The sequence below is a fragment of the Entelurus aequoreus genome, linkage group LG27, assembly GCF_033978785.1.
Source record: "Entelurus aequoreus isolate RoL-2023_Sb linkage group LG27, RoL_Eaeq_v1.1, whole genome shotgun sequence".
NCBI lineage: Eukaryota > Metazoa > Chordata > Actinopteri > Syngnathiformes > Syngnathidae > Entelurus > Entelurus aequoreus.
The window spans coordinates 28350450-28368385 of NC_084757.1; the positions used below are offsets into that span (position 1 = coordinate 28350450).

At 38.8% G+C, this 17936-nt stretch overlaps 1 protein-coding gene across 6 annotated transcripts in view; it reads right to left on the reverse strand.

Annotated features, from left to right (window-relative positions):
• osbpl9 (oxysterol binding protein-like 9) overlaps window positions 1–17936 on the reverse strand; it is a 104460-nt gene that overhangs the window by 37221 nt on the left and 49303 nt on the right. For 4 of the 6 annotated variants that reach the window (XM_062039224.1, XM_062039222.1, XM_062039225.1 and 1 more), the window contains one exon: window positions 13008–13103. In XM_062039224.1, coding sequence (XP_061895208.1) covers window positions 13008–13103 — 96 coding nt within the window. Of the gene's footprint in view, window positions 1–13007; window positions 13104–13797; window positions 13950–14543; window positions 14892–17936 lie in introns of those variants that run through there. The other 2 variants (XM_062039227.1, XM_062039228.1) reach the window with 2 other exon arrangements.

A 17936-nucleotide genomic window follows, 5' to 3' on the forward strand; every position in this document is an offset into this window, starting at 1 on the left:
ATAGTGAGCCGGCCGGTGTCCTGCAGCTGCTTCTGCTTCGCCTCTGAACTAAATTGGTAAAAGTTAATTCTAAATGATAAATAATGCCTCTCACCTGGATAGAAGAGGAATGGCCGAGAGGCTGGTCAATTTTGCCATCCAACTTAGTTCAAGATCTTAGGAAAAAGACGCTTTCTTGCGGTACTTGTTTTTTTTAATCTTCGAGATTATTGACGTATTATTATTGCTTGCTTGCGCAAGCACGCACGCACACACTATAAGACGATACTTTTACCTAAACTTTGAACCCTGCGGCTTATAAAACAAAGCGGCTAATTTATGGATTTTTCTTTTCTCCGCTAACGGCGATGACAAAAATGTGAATAGATGTAAATTATATCAATATAGCACTTTTCTCTACAAACTCAAAGCACTTTACATAGTAAAACCCATTATCTACATCTTTAAGCTACAATTAAACCAGTGTGGGTGGCACTGGGAGCAAGTATCTTGCCCAACGACACAACGGCAGTGACTCGCATGGCGCATACGGGGATCAAACTTGAAACCCTCAGTTGCTGGCACGGCGCTCCCAATAATTTTATTAAATAAAAAACAGGCAAAAACACTTAGAGGGTGTTTTATTGTTTGTAGTATGGCGCCATCTTTTGAACAAATTCCCTCACTGCAGGTGCTGCAGTGTCCTTCCATTTATTGGTAGTGTTTTTTACTTTTGTATTTCAACTGGCGTGCTGTTCAGTCTTTTAGCCGTCCATAGCGTTTCTAATCGTATGGATTCTTTAATTCATCAATCCAAGCAACATTTGTAAGTTTTACAGTATAACTAAAACGGTTTATACTTACTAAACCGTCCCATGTGTGGTGTCTATAGGAGTGTTTCTCATGCATATTTGTACGTGCAATCGTAATGTAGCGGCGCTAGCGTCGTTAGCATTACCTAATATGCAAAAAACGTTTACGAGTGTCTGTTAGTATTATTACCTTACGACGACATTATTTTTGTATTGTTGCAGTTCAACAAATTCCTAAGTAAATTCACCAAGACGTTACTGTGGACTTATGTAGTCCGTTAACCAATTGGAGAGCCAGCTTTTGCAGCTGATGGGTCCATGTCGGTGACTTATGTTTTGTTTGGTGAGCCATTTTACTGCCATTTACTACTGCAAGAACACATCATTAGTAGGGTAAAACTAACCTGTCTCATGACAGTCTAAACCCAGCTCACGTTTCCTATTAGTGGGTGAACAATCCAACGCTTGGTGAGTTCTGCTTTACAATGATAGGAAGAGTCAACATCGAAGGATCAAAACGGTATGGAAACGATGACAAACGAAATCCTGGTGAGTGTAGTTTTCTTCAGGTTTTAGCTTTGTCTGGGTCTGTAAATAGACTCCATCACCCAGAATCCTCTGTGCAGTGCGGAAACGGCAAGTGAAGTGTGTTCGTACTCGTCGTCGATAAAACGGAAATATTTTGGACATTAAATCTGTCCATAACTGGTTGAGTTATGTTGCTGACAAACAGACAAACAATCCCAGGACAAAACATAACCTCTTTGGCGGATGTAAGAAATTCTGTGTTCTGGCAAAGCGAAGCGGGCCACTTTCGTTTCGAGCGTTTCCATAGGGCCAACCGTTGTGGCACACAGCACGGCGTGAACACACACAAAAAGTTCAATGGTGGGGGGGGGGGGGGGGGGGGGGGAGGGATAGGAATGAACTAAAAAGCTACTTGATCCTCAGTCCATCCATCTATTTTTTTACTTTTGTCTGTCGATGTCTCCGAGGGGCTCTAGCACTCGGGTGGAAGGTAGGGCTGGACAAGTTGCCACAATCAAACAGTCACATGGAAAAGATATGTGAAGCCAGTTACAACTTGGTCACTTTATTATAATTTCCACAGGGCACACCCGGACATCCACCATGCTATTAACGCTCATAGCACATGCTGGCGCTAAACTCTCCTAACTTGCCCGCCATAGCTTGCCAACCCTCCCGATTTTTCCAGGACACTCCCGAAATTTCAGTGCCTCTCCCGAAAATCTCCCGGGGCAACTATTCTCCCGAATTTCTCCCGATTTTCACCCGGACAACAATATTAAGGGCGTGCCGTGATGGCAACTGCCTTTAGCAACTGCCTTTAGCCTACAACCTGTCGTCGCGTCCGCTTTTTCACCATACAAACAGCGTGCCGGCCCAGTCACATGTTGTATGCGGCTTCTGCAGACACACGCAAGTGACTGCAAGACATACTTGATCAACAGCCATACAGGTCACACTGAGGGTGTTCATATAAACAACTTTAACACTGTTACAAATATGCGCCACACTGTGAACCCACACCAAACAAGAATGACAAACACATTTTGGGAGAACATCCGCACCGTAACACAACATAAACACAACAGAACAAATACCCAGAATCCCTTGCAGCCCTAACTCTTCCGGGCTACAATATACACCCCCGCTACCACCAAACCCCCCCCCCCCCCCCCCCCCCCATCTCCCGAATTCGGAAGTCTCAAGGTTGGCAAGTATGTTGCCCGCTCACTTGCTCACGTCAATCACCCCTCATACTGCCATTCTTAAAGGAGCACACACACACACACACATACACATGCTACTTTCACAACAGCTGCTTTAAAACACGCCTCACCAAATGTGGCGATAAGTATTACCCTCTTTGCTTCAAACTTAGAGGCCTACTGAAACCCACTACTACCGACCACGCAGTCTGATAGTTTATATATCAATGATGAAATCTTAACATTGCAACACATGCCAATACGGCTGGGTCAACTTATAAAGTGCAATTTTAAATTTCCCGCTACACTTCCGGTTGAAAATGTCTATGTATGATGACGTATGCGCCAATCGTTGAAACGGAAGTATGCGGACACATTGAATCCAATACAAAAAAACTCTGTTTTCATCTCAAAATTCCACAGTATTCTGGACATCTGTGTTGGTGAATCTTTTGCAATTTGTTTAATGAACAATGAAGACGGCAAAGAAGAAAGTTGTAGGTGAAAGAAGAAAGTTGTAGGTGGGATCGGTGTATTAGCGGCGGACTACAGCAACACAACCAGGAGCACTTTGAGATGGATAGCAGACGCGCTAGCCGCCGAACTCACCTTAACTTCCTCCGTCTCCGGGCCGCCGACCGCATCTGTGATCGGGTGAAGTCCTTCGTCGCACCGTCGATCGCTGGAACGCAGGTGAGCACGGGTGTTGATGAGCAGATGAGGGCTGGCTGGCGTAGGTGGATAGCTAATGTTTTTAGCATAGCTCTGTGAGGTCCGGTTGCTAAGTTAGCTTCAAAGACGTCGTTAGCAACAGCATTGTTAAGCTTCGCCAAGCTGGAAAGCATTAACCGTGTATTTACAGGTCCATGGTTTAATAGTATTGTTGATTTTTTTGACAAGAACAAGAAAGTTTGATCATATTACGCCTATACTGGCTCACCTGCACTGGCTTCCTGTGCACTTAAGATGCGACTTTAAGGTTTTACTACTTACGTATAAAATACTACACGGTCTAGCTCCATCCTATCTTGCTGACTGTATTGTACCATATGTCCCGGCAAGAAATCTGCGTTCAAAGAACTCCGGCTTATTAGTGATTCCCAGAGCCCAAAAAAAGTCTGCGGGCTATAGAGCGTTTTCTGTTCGGCTCCAGTACTATGGAATGCCCTCCCGGTAAAAGTTAGAGATGCTACCTCAGTAGAAGCATTAAAGTCCCATCTTAAAACTCATTTGTATACTCTAGCCTTTAAATAGACCCCCCTTTTTTAGACCAGTTGATCTGCTGTTTTCTTTTCTCCTTTGCCCCCTCGCTGGGTTATTCCGGTTCCGGTGACCATAGATGAGGTGCTGGCTGTCCAGAGTTGGGACCCGGGTTGGACCGCACGCCTGTGCATCGGTTGGGGACGTCTCTGCGCTACTGACATGTCTCCGCTCGGGATGGTCTCCTGCTGGCCCCACTATGGACTAGACTCTCACTGTTATGTGGATCCATTAGGGACTGTACTTAGAAGGGGGGTTACCCACATATGCGGTCCTCTCCAAGGTTTCTCATAGTCATTCACATCAACGTCCCTTGTGTGGGCTCTGTGCCGAGGATGTCGTTGTGGCTTGTGCAGCCCTTTGAGACTTTTGTGATTTAGGGCTATATAAATAAACATTGATTGATTGATTGATTGATTTTCTGTCTTTCCTTCCAGTCAGGGGTTTATTTCTTTTGTTTCTATATGCAGTTAAGCACAATGCTATCACGTTAGCTCCGTAGCTAAAGTGTTTCGCTGATGTATTGTAGTGGAGATAAAAGTCACTGTGAATGTCCATTTCGCGTTCTCGACTCTCATTTTCAAGAGGATATAGTATCCGAGGTGGTTTAAAATACAAATCCGTGATCCACAATAGAAAAAGGAGAGAGTGTGGAATCCAATGAGCCAGCTTGTACCTAAGTTACGGTCAGAGCGAAAAAATATATGTCTTGCACTGCACTCTAGTCCTTCACTCTAACGTTCCTCATCCACGAATCTTTCATCTTCGCTCAAATTAATGGGGTAATCGTCGCTTTCTCGGTCCGAATCGCTCTAGCTGCATTGAAAACAATGGGGAAATGTGAGGAGCCTTTCAACCTTTGACGTCACGCTACTTCCGGTACAGGCAAGGCTTTTTTATCAGCGACCAAAAGTTGCAACTTTATCGTCGATGTTCTGTACTAAATCCTTTCAGCAAAAATATGGCAATATCGCGAAATGATCAAGTATGACACATAGAATGGATCTGCTATCCCCGTTTAAATAAAAAAAAACATTTCAGTAGGCCTTTAGGTCAACATTTAAATAAGAAGCATTCAGATCTGCACAAGGAGTTAAAGAGTGACAGGTAATAATGTAGTTGTCACACCTGTCCTGCTGTTCAGCTCGCATGCAGACCGTAGTCGAGGAGCACAGGGCAGACGTTCCTTCCAGGGCGGATGTTTTCGTCGGGGCTAACACTCTTGATTTTACCCAATGGGTCTGTTAAGCTCCGATTTTAGGTCAGAATTCGAGGCCGTCGATTTGTGACACTCTGGTTGCTTTATTATTAGTTTTGCAGGACACAACCGGACCCGTCCATCACTGTACTGCACAGTGCACGAGCTCCCTCTCTCTCTTTACTCGCCCGCTCACTCACTGACGTCACTCAGCCAACACGTTGCCATTCTCACAAACACACATGCTACTCTAAGTCAACCAGCTCCCCTGTTGTGCAAATGTAGATACATAACATGTAGATCAGGGGTCACCAACGCGGTGCCCGCGGGCACCAGGTCGCCCGTAAGGACCAGATGAGTCGCCCGCGGGCCTGTTCCAAAAAAAAATAAATAAATAAAAAATTATAAAAAAAAAAATAAATAAATTTTTTTTTTTTTTTTTTTTTTTTTAAATTAAATCTACATAGAAAAAACACAAGATACACTTTCAATCAGTGCATCAACCCAAACAACCTCCCCCATGCACACTCATCCACACCCACTCACACAAAATGGGTTATTTCTTTCTGCTACCAATATTCTGGTTCCCACAACATAGACAACACATCTGCAAGGGACACAGTCCCTGAAGCACACATGATTGTATAGGCTGCTGGTCCACTAACATTTTCATTAATTACTATTTTTTATGTAATTATTTTTATATTGTTTTACTTTCTATTTTATCCAAGAAAATGTTTTTGATTTATTTATCTTATTTTATTTTATTTAAAAAAAAAAAGGCCTTATCTTCAACAGACCAGGTTGTCAATGAAATTAGATTTGTTTAAAGGGTTTTTTAAACCAGGCCCAGTCCAGATAATGTCCAAGTCGGACTCAGCAACACACACCTTCATTCATGTACACAGAAAAAAATTAGGGAACACAACAGATTGCATATAATTTATAAACAAAATTAAATTTTCAAAATAAGCATTTATGTACAGTCCAGATTATGTCCAGGTCACTCAAATTAGGGAACACAACAACAGATATCATATAATCTATAAGCATAATTATACTTTCAAAATAAGCCTTTGAGGACTTCTCATCTTTTTTTTAATGTTTTTTGGCATCATTATCGTTTTCAACCATGTAACTTTCTAAAGTTAGAAAATACTGAATAAATGTTTTAAAGAAAGTAATACTAAGTGAATATCTGTTTTTGGCCTTAAAAATAAACATTTTACCGAGTACTATAATTAAATTGACTAAATCATGATTGTCAATGAACTCTCCTAAAATAACAGAAACCACATTAAGCTTCATAAACAAACCAATCCTTAAACACATTTTTTCAACTTCCACCCAAAACAAAGACACAATATGACAATACCAAAACAAATGCAGGGTGGATTCAGGCTCCTGACAACAAAATCGGCAATCATCTGACTCTGTCATATTCCATAATTTTAACATTTTCCCTGTGGGTAAGAAGTTATAAATCATTTTAATTTGAAAATAACGATTTTGCACATCGATAGTGGTTTTATAGATTAGTTTGAATATGGCATCCCATGGCAACGGGCAGTCAAAAAAGTCCTCCCATTTTCCATTTGTGTTGTATGAGGCAGCCTTCAAAGATTTCTTTATTAAATAAAAATTATATATTTTTCTATTTGTTTTAGTTCCTTTTTGCCAACTAGAATTTCTTATTAGAGGTTTACAAACTAATAATTTAGTAGTTCCATAATTAATTATTTGTTTCCATCTTTTCCCAATTACTCCAGTTAGTTGATAAAATGAAAAGCTTGAGCAAGCATCACCATACATAGCTCTAAATTCATCATACTTCATAATTTTACCATTCTCATTGATAATATCATTGACAAAAATGATTCCTCTTTCAAACATATTTTTCCAAAAGAAAGGCTTTCCATCTATTACAATATTAGAGTTCATCCATATTAACTGCTGCAAAATATCGTCTCTTTTTTCTGGCACATAAAATTGAAAACACCACTATGAGTGGATTGTTTCCTTTATGAACCCCGCCATGTTTCCCAGCAGACTCTCTGGGAGGGGATCACTTGTAAAAAAGGATACAATTTCTTTTGATACAGTACATGTTTTTTGTCCAACAGGACATTTGTGTACCACTCAATGTTTAAATACATCTTTGGAACAATTGATGCTTTTAAAGACAGACACATAGCTTCAAGGTTGAGAAGTTTCCGGCCCCCATATTCATACTCTTTGTACAAAACCTTTTTCTTTTAATCTTTTCTGGTTTGCCGTTCCAGACAAAATCGAAGACCCTCCGCTCATAAATCTTAAAAAAGTTTTGTGATGGAGCTGGTAATGACAAAAACAAATAAATAAATTGAGGAATAATTAACGAGTTGGCAATAGACATTTTACCATACAAGGTTAGGGATTTCCCTTTCCATAATTGCATAATTTTGTCCATCTTTCTTAGTCGATTATCATAATTTACTGAGCCTAGATCTTCCAGATTTTCTGGGACAACAACACCAAGTATGTTAACTGGTCCATCTGTCCACAAAACAGGCACTTTGCATTCCATTCGAAAGGACGTTCCCTTTAGATTTCCGATCCTTAACATTTTACATTTATCATAATTAAGCTTAAGGCCAGATTGCTGTGAAAATATGTCCAAAAGATTAAGAAGGTTCCGCAAACAATGAGGAAAAATCTTATCTTTGTGAATCAGCCTTTTCTGACATGAACTTCATCAAGAACAAACACAGAACACGCCTCACTGATGCACATCTGCAAGACTCACTCAGAGTTGCAGTGTCAAGTTACACACCAGAGTACAACACACTAGTTAACAGCATGCAATGCCAGGCTTCCCACTAACTGACAAAGAAACAGATAACAGATTTGGTGTCCAGTTCAAAGTGTGACATGATTTAAAAATTTGAGAGTTTACTTTTGTATTTTACATGAGTTATTATTTGTACAAACATGGTGCAAAGTAATTCATGATTTGTTAAAAAAATGTTAGTGGCTAGCTAGTTAAAATGGGATATTGTGATTTCACAAGACTGTCTTAGAAGTGATCATTTGAAAATGTTCAATTTGAAAAATGTGCACTTAGAGAAAATATAAAAATAAAGTGTTGCATATTGATATTTATCTGTTTCTATATATATTTATTGTGAGAAATCATTAAGATGATCAGTGTTTCCACAAAGATAAATATAATTAATTATTAATAATAACAGAGTTAAAGGTAAATTGAGCAAATTGGCTACTTCTGGCAATTTATTTAAGTGTGTATCTAACTGGTAGCCCTTCGCAGTAATCAGTACCGAAGAAGTAGCCCTTGGTTTCAAAAAGGTTGGTGACCCATGTAGATACATAATATGTAGATACGTTGACATGCACACAGCTGCTTGGCTTGATGCCAAATATTAGCGCAGTTAAAACTGCCCATCGAGCGTCAACTAATGCAAGTGAAATGACTACATTTTGTAACAAATTCCTACAATTTGTGATTTGTCTTAAATAAATGTGTTTTACCTGCTGAATGGCTTATCTGTGTACATTTATCCATAGTTTTGTTTTTAGTACTTACTAATAATTTTATTTTTCTTAAAGCACTGACCAGGAGTGGCAACCTATAAATCCTGAATAATTGAATATAATGTCAGTAAAACTTTGTATTATATTCTAACCTAATCCCTGATTATTTGATATGTAATACGGAAAATTGTAAATTGTTCTTTGAGTGCAACAAGAAAAGTCCAAGGTTTAATGCCTTTTAATTTATAGTTTAACCTTGTAAAATTGTTCTCTGACTGTGAGTGTTTAATCTAGTGTAAGATTTTCTGTTAAAATAAAGCCAATTATTGACATTTTTTTAAGTTCCCTTTATTTGAAAAAGTATCAAAAAGTATCGATATACATTTTGGTACTAAATGATTGGTATTGGGACAATCCCAGCAGCGACAAACATTATCATCGGCGCATATCAAGTTTCAAATACCATCTTAAAGCGAAAGACGTACTCGAGGATGGCGCGGATAGTATGAATGCTACATCGACAACAAGCAGAGAACGCTACGCTTGTAGTTTACCTGCGTCAATGTAGTCAACAAAAGTGATACAGTTAAACATATGCCTTTGCTAAACGGACAGCCACTTAATATCTGTGAAGACCAAGTGCTGCATGAAGATGTCATTCATATCACCACAGCTGACATGTCGTACAATACTTTGGAGAGGCACAATTACAGCAAGGATACACCAACTGTACCACACAAACAAAAGCATCGAGTTGCAACTACTGGCTGAATGTGAATTTATTTTGCTTCTTGGAGAACATTGGACATCTGTAAGTGATCTCAACGAGCTGGGGTCACATTGTACCAAAAACAGATCAGCATTATCATCTGAAGAGGTAAACAAGGTTGTTTGTTTAAACAACTGGTTAAACTAAAGAAGAGTAAATATAGATTTAAATACATTAAGTTGTTTATGAGTGCGTTTTCTACATTATCAATTAGTAACTGTACCTTGTTGGCAATATACATATGTGCAAAATTCTGTGTGTTCAGACAATGACATTTTTGTGGAAGAGAGGTTTCTTACCCACTGACAGTTTCGGCTGACACTTCAATGTAATCTAGAAAACTTGTAAGAAAGTGTACTTTATTTGTCGCCACAGAGGCGAGGATTAGTGATTTAGAAGTAGCTAAAACACTGTCGACTGCGAATGGACGTTCGCAGCTAGCTAGCTAGCCATGTCTTAAAGCACCTCTTCCGGTGGGCGTTTCAGTATTAAAACTTCACCTTTATCATTAGTTTTTAAGCCAAAATGCGTCCGTTCTCTCTTTTATGTCTACAGACATTGTCTGTTTGTAAGTACTCCGTGATTGTGAGCTACCAAACATGCTCGTCTGCTTGTAAACCAGCAATGACACGACGTGACGACGACGGGGGAGTGGTGGACCGTTTTTTTTCCCAGAGGCGGTATAGTACCGAATATGATTCATTAGTATCGCAGTACTATACTAATACTGGTATACCGTACAAACCTAATATACATATATTTATTAATATTCATATACAATGAGACAATTAACTGGTGAAAATTAACAAGTTAACTCATGTGATTAATCACAAACAATTATCAAGATAAAAAATTATAATAAAATATAATCATGTTCACATTTAGATTAATTATGCAATTTATCTTGACCGTACAAGCACTTTTATCCTAACCACTATACGGTCAGTGATCAGTTCAACGCACACGTCAGTACACAAATGAGTGAGGAGGCTCCGACTGGCGTGCTCCTCCAAAATACAGGCGGAAAAAACTTTAGATAAAACGGTTACCAAGTTTTGTGCGAATAAATGACATGTAAAACATTTAGAAACATTACTGTATGACATTCTGACAATAAAATTGCATTTGTGCACTGATATTAGGGTCTTTTCTTAAGCTAACTTTAATTAAGCAAGCGAGTAATTACCTGTAAATAATTCTGATTATTTGTAATTCCAAAATGTGATTAAAAAAATATTCATTTGACAGCACTACTATATAGATATGCAACCCTTTTGCTGTATTTTTCCCTTTGTCCTCGTCTTTTTTGTTTATTGCAATTCATAATTGTACTGTACCGCCAGCAAATGAAAAAGGAACTGCAGATAATCGGTACGGCTCTACACTGAACCGAAGTTTCTAACTGAAAATGTTGATTACAATACATATACCGTTAAACCTCTGATATGTATACAAATTAGGGCTATCAAACGTATCAAATATTTAAATCACAATTAATCACATTTTGTTCATAGTTAACTCACAATTAATTGCAGATGTATATAATTTTTCATCTTTAATAAGTTTACCTTAGACAGATAACTTTCAAGTTTTAACACCATGAAAGGACAATTAATTTGCTTTAAATAAATGTGTTTTAAGCATTATGCCATTTCAACAGCTCAACACAAAAACGACAAACATGATTTAATGACAATTTCTAAAAAATTGCCTACTATGTGTTTTGTATTTTGTAGAAATACAGAATTTATATTCCTGCTTTAGGAGCACTTACACTCGGAGGAGGAGTACACTTCCTTGTTCAGATAACAGTTTCACGCATAAATAACACAAAATGTTGATTGTTAGGATCATGCTTTCATTGTCAAAGATGTTTTTGTAATATCCATCCATCCATTTTCTACCACTAGTCCCTTGTGGGGTCACAAGGTGCTGGAGCCTATCCCAACTGTAATCTGTGATATTTCTACCTGAATAAATGCTTATGATATTTTGTACACTACATGTTGTACAAGATAACGGTTTTCATATCTCTGCATGGCAATGTTTTAATAAAATGTAATATTCAGCCTGCTAATCATTTTGTAAATGAAGACTCAACCAGAACATGTTATAAAATTGACACAATATTTGAGCCAGCCAGGATTTTTTTTTCAAAAGTATTAAACTACAAATGAAAGTGAAGCAAAAAATGTACATTAACATTACAAATTACAGCACGAGGAACCGGGCTGATTATGATAACTATTGCAAGTTATAATGCAAAGCTAACATATTTTTCTTACACAGTAGGCTTTTTACCTGGAGCAGACATAGAGAATTATGATGTCGCTGTTATCACCAAATGTTAACGCCATTTCTTCCCCGTGTTGTTGGCTGCAGTCGAGTCGCTAAAGGTGCCAAATGCAGGAGTTGCAGCTGTACATCTAACTTGGCTGCACTCTTCCGCCATGAGAAAAATCCTGTGTTTAACTAGGTGCTTCCTCAGATTGGAAGTATTCCCGTCACTTGCCTAGATTTGTACGTCAAAAATATTGCAACCAGCGTAATCTGCATTGGCATCGCATTTGGAAAAGATGAGCCACATTTTAGAGCGTCTTCTATTTGGGTTTTTGTCATTAAACATTGATGGGTTGCAAGATTACTAAGAGTATGTCCGCTTCAAAATAGCCGGTTTTCTCTCAAGTGCTAGCAAGTACTCGCTACTCACAAGGACTAATTAAAACAGACGTGACGTCACGGGCAACCCAGGCACCGAAACATGGCACCGCTGGATCTTTCGGTCCGTGCCACAAAAGTACCGCGGTGCCCACCCACAGTGACAAAGCATGATCGTAATGTAAGAAATGTTCATTTTGTAAATACAGTTAAACCAGATGTATAGCGTAGCGCTTTTATTTTGAAGCCTTAAAAGTGTGTGATTGGTTTGACAAAGTGTCTTGACATGTTTTGATGTCGGATCGACAGTTTGCAATACAAAAGTCTACTTTAGACCTCCTGCCGACCGTCTTTTGTTTCTGTTAAACTTTTATGTCATCTTACTGACTAAACCAGTCACAGTAACAATCTAAATGTTATGTTATCACTGCACCTTAACCGTAATCTGAACACAGAAGTGAAGCACCACCCACAGGTGTTTGCTGCAGTGATGCCAAAGCGAAAACGAGTCCTTTCTTGTCGGGAAAACAATTTGCCATGGCTTTAAACCTGGTATTTCCATAAGGTAGACGACTTCCCTTATTCCATTTCTGCTCGCTTGTGGCTCATGAATAACAAGTGAACTGCAGCCAAGTTCCCGCCTGCTACGGCGCTGCCCGAGGGTCAAAATGGATGCGTGTGCGCTAATCGGCCGTTAAAAAAATGTGGCCCATTATTGAAATTTATAGTTAAGGCGTTATCGCGTTAACTTTGACAGTCCTAATATAAATACACATTAAACACCCATAATTGTATTTTAGTTGTGAAAAATATTGTATGATAGTATAATGATTGCCTCAAAATGTAAATGTATTACTCAATAAGACACCTAGAATGTACATGAATAAAACATTTGGGATTTGCATTATGAACTACAAAACATTGAATATCAAGAGTATGTGAATATCCCTACTTGTTTACTTTCCATACAACCTCTTTGACATGTTTTGCAATCAAGCAAAAACCAGTGAAACATGAAAACCAGGTAAGAAAATTAAGGCAATAAATGTTCACAAAAGCTGTTCTACCTTTAACTGGTCAATCAGAATCTGTAGGTAGGCGTCAGCTTCTGCAAGTTTTCTGTCGAAGTCTTGGACACTGGGGACAAATCCTGTCTCGGCCTCCTGAGATTGGAACAACAAATGAAAAAGTTAATAGTGCAGCCGTAATAAAAGTAAGTCAACCGCCAAGCTAAAAAATACCAGAGTAATGTTTGCAATTTGTGTCATGGTCACAAAGTCTTTGTAAACACACATCATGGAAGCCAGTAACATCAACACAGTTTAGGAGAATTTTCCAGCAAATGGTCAACATATGAGCACTATTGTTTACAGCCTTTCCTATACAACTGGCTAACAGGTCTGTCAGTCTGCCTGGGATTTGTGTATTCAGACTTCAACAAAATGAATGAAGGCAACCATAACTGGAGAGCAAATGACTGCATGCACAAAATTGTAGCTTGATTAAAAACAGACTCAATGCAGGCACACAGAAATTAAGCTTGGGGCAATCTAATTCCACAATAGCTGTTAAAAACGCAATTAGTCGACAAGTGGCAGAAAAGATTAAGCATCTGGCTGGGCTCACCCAGATGGCCAGAACAAACAAGTAGACAAAAGCAATAACAGTGGAGAAAAAGCTGATTTATGTATTCACAAGACAAGACTTCCCCACAAAAAAGAAAGAAAATTAAACCAGAGACAACTTTAGCATCAAGGTGGACAGTCCACAAGGATGAACAACACACAAGAGTCTGTGGACAGGCCACTTAAAACACAGCACCTCTCAACATGGAATCCAATCAAGTTTTGACCAAACCTTGTGGGCTGATATGCCTGTTCTGATTTTGCTCTGGTGCTCAGTCCTACTGTATTGTGGACCTGAAGGGCCTTTTCCTCTTGCTCGAGACCGTCTCATTGGAATGTGAAGAAAGGCCATGAAGAACCAAAACGTTGCCACCAGCACGTGATCTAATTGTAAAAAAAATACACTGGCTTTATAGAGAACAAAGTCTCTGCGAGCTCAACCTCTATCAAGCTTCAGTCAATTGGCCAAACTTCTTTAAAAAGGAGCAAAGGTATGTTCACGGTCAGCATGACTGTAGGACTCCTAAGCAAAAATAAACTACATTCTGGCCAAATTAACACAACTACAATCATCTATCAAATTGCAGTTTAGTATTGGACTGTATGTGAATCACACAGTAGTTTTGATTTGACACTTAATCAGCTGAAAACTACTGAGCTGCTGTCTTTCCACAATAAGAAACATTGCATGTTTTGCTGAGGCAACCAAAAATGTCACATGCTTCTGTCTTCACTGTTCCATGATATAATCCCTCCCAATAATTTTCACGAGAGATGATGCATCCCTGTGTGTTTAGAGACGCTTACAAAGTGACACAAACCCTTATAACTAAAGCAGTCTGGACAAACAACACCGCCCCCGCCCCCTTCTCCTTCTTATTTGCCTTTCCATGCTGAGTGACCCACTTTAAGAGAGGAAAAAGCTTCTGTGCCAGGTAATAAAGTTACTGTAGTGCAGTGTGTGTTTGTCTTACTCACGTCGTGCCTTGCTTGAATAGACATGCTGAGCTAAGATATGCACATCTTGTCCATCAGGCCAGTTAAACTTGATGCACGTTCTTTCCTCTGCCTCTCGTGCTCTTTCATTTTAAGCAGACAAAACACACAAGTCTGGTGACGCTACCGTCCTTCCTCGCTCCTTCGCCTCACAGGAACAACAAACCCTGCTCTCTACCGCAGTGCAACACTATTAAGTGCAACAACCTTTAGACCTAGTTAGCCATACAGCCACGGTTGATCTTGTCTTATCGGTTATCAGCAGGGCGTTTAGTACAAGGCAGACAGAGCAGAGTTAATCCAGGACCCTGCCCTGGCAGGAAAGACACACTTCCTCTCACGCAGGCAGAAGAGAAAACACACAAAAGCAGCAAATGCTGACTGGGGCAAGCATCAACGCCTGCTCCCATTGGCTGAGGCCAGATGGCGGGGCACCACTTTGGTTGAGCCATAAGCATCAGTAAGCAGCTCTCAGATTGGGAGGAGTGGGTCACATGATGCAGATGACAGCAACGTGTTAGCTGTGTGTTTTTGTTTGTGCGCGTGCAGGCTGAATACACGTAGCACATCACAAGGGTTTGCCATAAAGGGAAGTGAAGAGGGAGGAAAGAGAAGTGGACAGCAAATAAAGTTAAACAAAGGAAAACAAGAGGATACCAGCACCACATTTAATGATTGTATTTCTTTTTAATTTTATTTTTTTATATTTTGATAAATCAACATAAAAAACACAAGATACACTTAAAACCAGTGCACCAACCCAAAAAACCTCCCTCCCCCATCCACACTCATTCACACAAAAGGGGCAGTCTCTTTCCGTTATTAAAACTTCTGGTTCCTACAATTTAGAACAATACAGTCTGCAAGGGATACAGTCCTTGAAGCACACATGATTGTGTGTGCTGCTGGTCCACTAACATTTTCGTTAATTACTATTTTTTATGTAATTGTTTTTATATTGTTTTACTTTCTTTTTTATTCAAGAAAAAGTTTTTTCTTTATTTATCTTATTTTTATTAAAAGGACCTTATCTTCACCAGACCAGGTTGTCAATGAAATCAGATTATTCAAAAAGGGTTCTTAAAACCAGGTCCAGTTCAGATTATGTCCAGGTCGGGCTCAGCAACACACACCTTCACCTATGTACACTGAAAACCAGGGAACACAACAGATTGCATACAATCCACAAACAAAATTACATTTTCAAAATAGGCACCCATGTACAGTCTAGATCACGTCCAAATCGAACTCAGCAACACACACCTTCATTTATGCACACTTAAATTAGGGAACACAACAACAGATCGCATATCATATATAAACAAAATTACATTTTCAAAATAAGCCTTTGAGGACTTCCCATCTTTTTTTATGTTTTTTTACTAAGTTAATATCTGTTTTTGGCCTTACAGAAACCACATCAAGCTTCATAAACAAACCAATCTTTGAACACATTTTTTCAACTTTCACCCAAAACGAAGACACAATATGACAATACCAAAAAAAATGCAGGGTGGATTCAGACTCCTGACAACAAAATCAGCAATCATCTGACTCTGTCATATTCCATAGTTTTAACATTTTTCCCGTGGGTAAGAAGTTATAAATAATTTTAATTTGAAAATAACGATTTTGCACATCGATAGTAGTTTTGTAGATTAATTTGAATATGGCATCCCACGGCAATGGGCAGTCAAAAAAGTCCTCCCATTTTCCATATGTGTTATATGGGGCAGCCTTCAAAGATTTCTTTATTAAATAAAAATTATATATTTTTATATTTATTTTAGTTCCTTTTTGCCAACTAGAATTTCTTATTAGAGGTTTACAAACTAATAATTTAGTAGTTCCATAATTATTTTTTTCTTTCCATCTTTTCCCAATTACTCCAGTTAGTTGATTAAATGAAAAGCTTGAACAAGCATCACCATGCATAGTTCTAAATGTATCATAGTTCATAATCTTACCATTCTCATGGATAATGTCATTGACAAAAATGATTCCTCTTTCAAACATATTTTTCCAAAAGAAAGGCTTTCCATATATTACAATATTAGAGTTCATCCATATTATCTGCTGCAAAATATCATCTCTTTTTTCTGTCACATAAACTTGAAAACACCACCATGAGTGGATTGTTTCCTTTATGAACTCCGCCATGTTTCCCAGCAGACTCTCTACATAAGGAAAATGGGAGAGGATCACTTGTAAAAACGGATACAATTTATTTTGATACAGTACATGTTTTTTGTCCAACAGGACACTTGTGTGCCACTCAGTGTTTAAATACATCTTTGGAACAATTGATGCTTTTAAAGACAGACACATAGCTTCAAGTAGGGCTTGGCGATATATCGATATACTCGATATATCGCGGGTTTGTGTCTGTGCGATATAGAAAATGACTATATCGTGATATTCGAGTATACGTTCTCACGCAGTTGCTTTTAGCTGCAGGCATTACACTACAGGCTCTTCTCACTCTTTCTAGTCTCTCCTTCTCACAGAGACTTAAACAAGCGCACCTTCTTACATACGTCATATACGTATACGCCCTCGCTGAGCAGAGAGGTAGGAGCATGGCTAAAGTTAGCTGTGGTGCGAGTGGTAATACGAGAGAAAGAAGGTGCGAATGTGGTAACAAATGAAGGAAGAATTAATTCCTAAGAAAAACAGCAGGGGGTCCATCATCTGGCGGTGGTTTGGCTTCAAGTGGGAATATGTCGAACAGACAACCGTAATTTGTCAAGTATGGGGCGAAAGCGTTGCTACAAAAAGTAGCATTACTGCTAATATGTAGCATCATTTGAAAAGTCACCCGCTCGAGAATGAAGAGTGCTTACTCCGCACGTCAACATCTCTGTTCGGTGCCACACCAACAAAATGCAGAGGCAACCATTTCCACATCAACACCGTATGAAAAAAATAGTCCACGACATATGGAGATAACGTCCGCCGGAACCGACCACATAGTGAAGGACATACACTATTTGATTTCCTATTATGCAGCTAATTTTTATTTGACAGTTATTGAAATATCTTGTGTGACATCATGCACAGAAGTGCACTTTATTTGTTTTAAACTATTGTAGTGGCGTTCTGTACAAAAAGTGCACTTTAATTAAGTGTTGTTTTGATTTGTCATCTTGAGGACATCATGCACAAAAGTGCACTAATAGCTTGTTTTAAAATGTCTCTGACAATCTTGCACGTTCTGAAATGACATGAATGTTTGTGCCACTGCTTAATAACTGTTTAATAAATACAGTTTTGGTCAATTGACTTAGTTGTGATTTCCCTCTCCGCATGAAAGTTTGAAATGAGCATATATTAATGCAGTATGAACAAGAATGTTTTAATGTACACACATAGAAT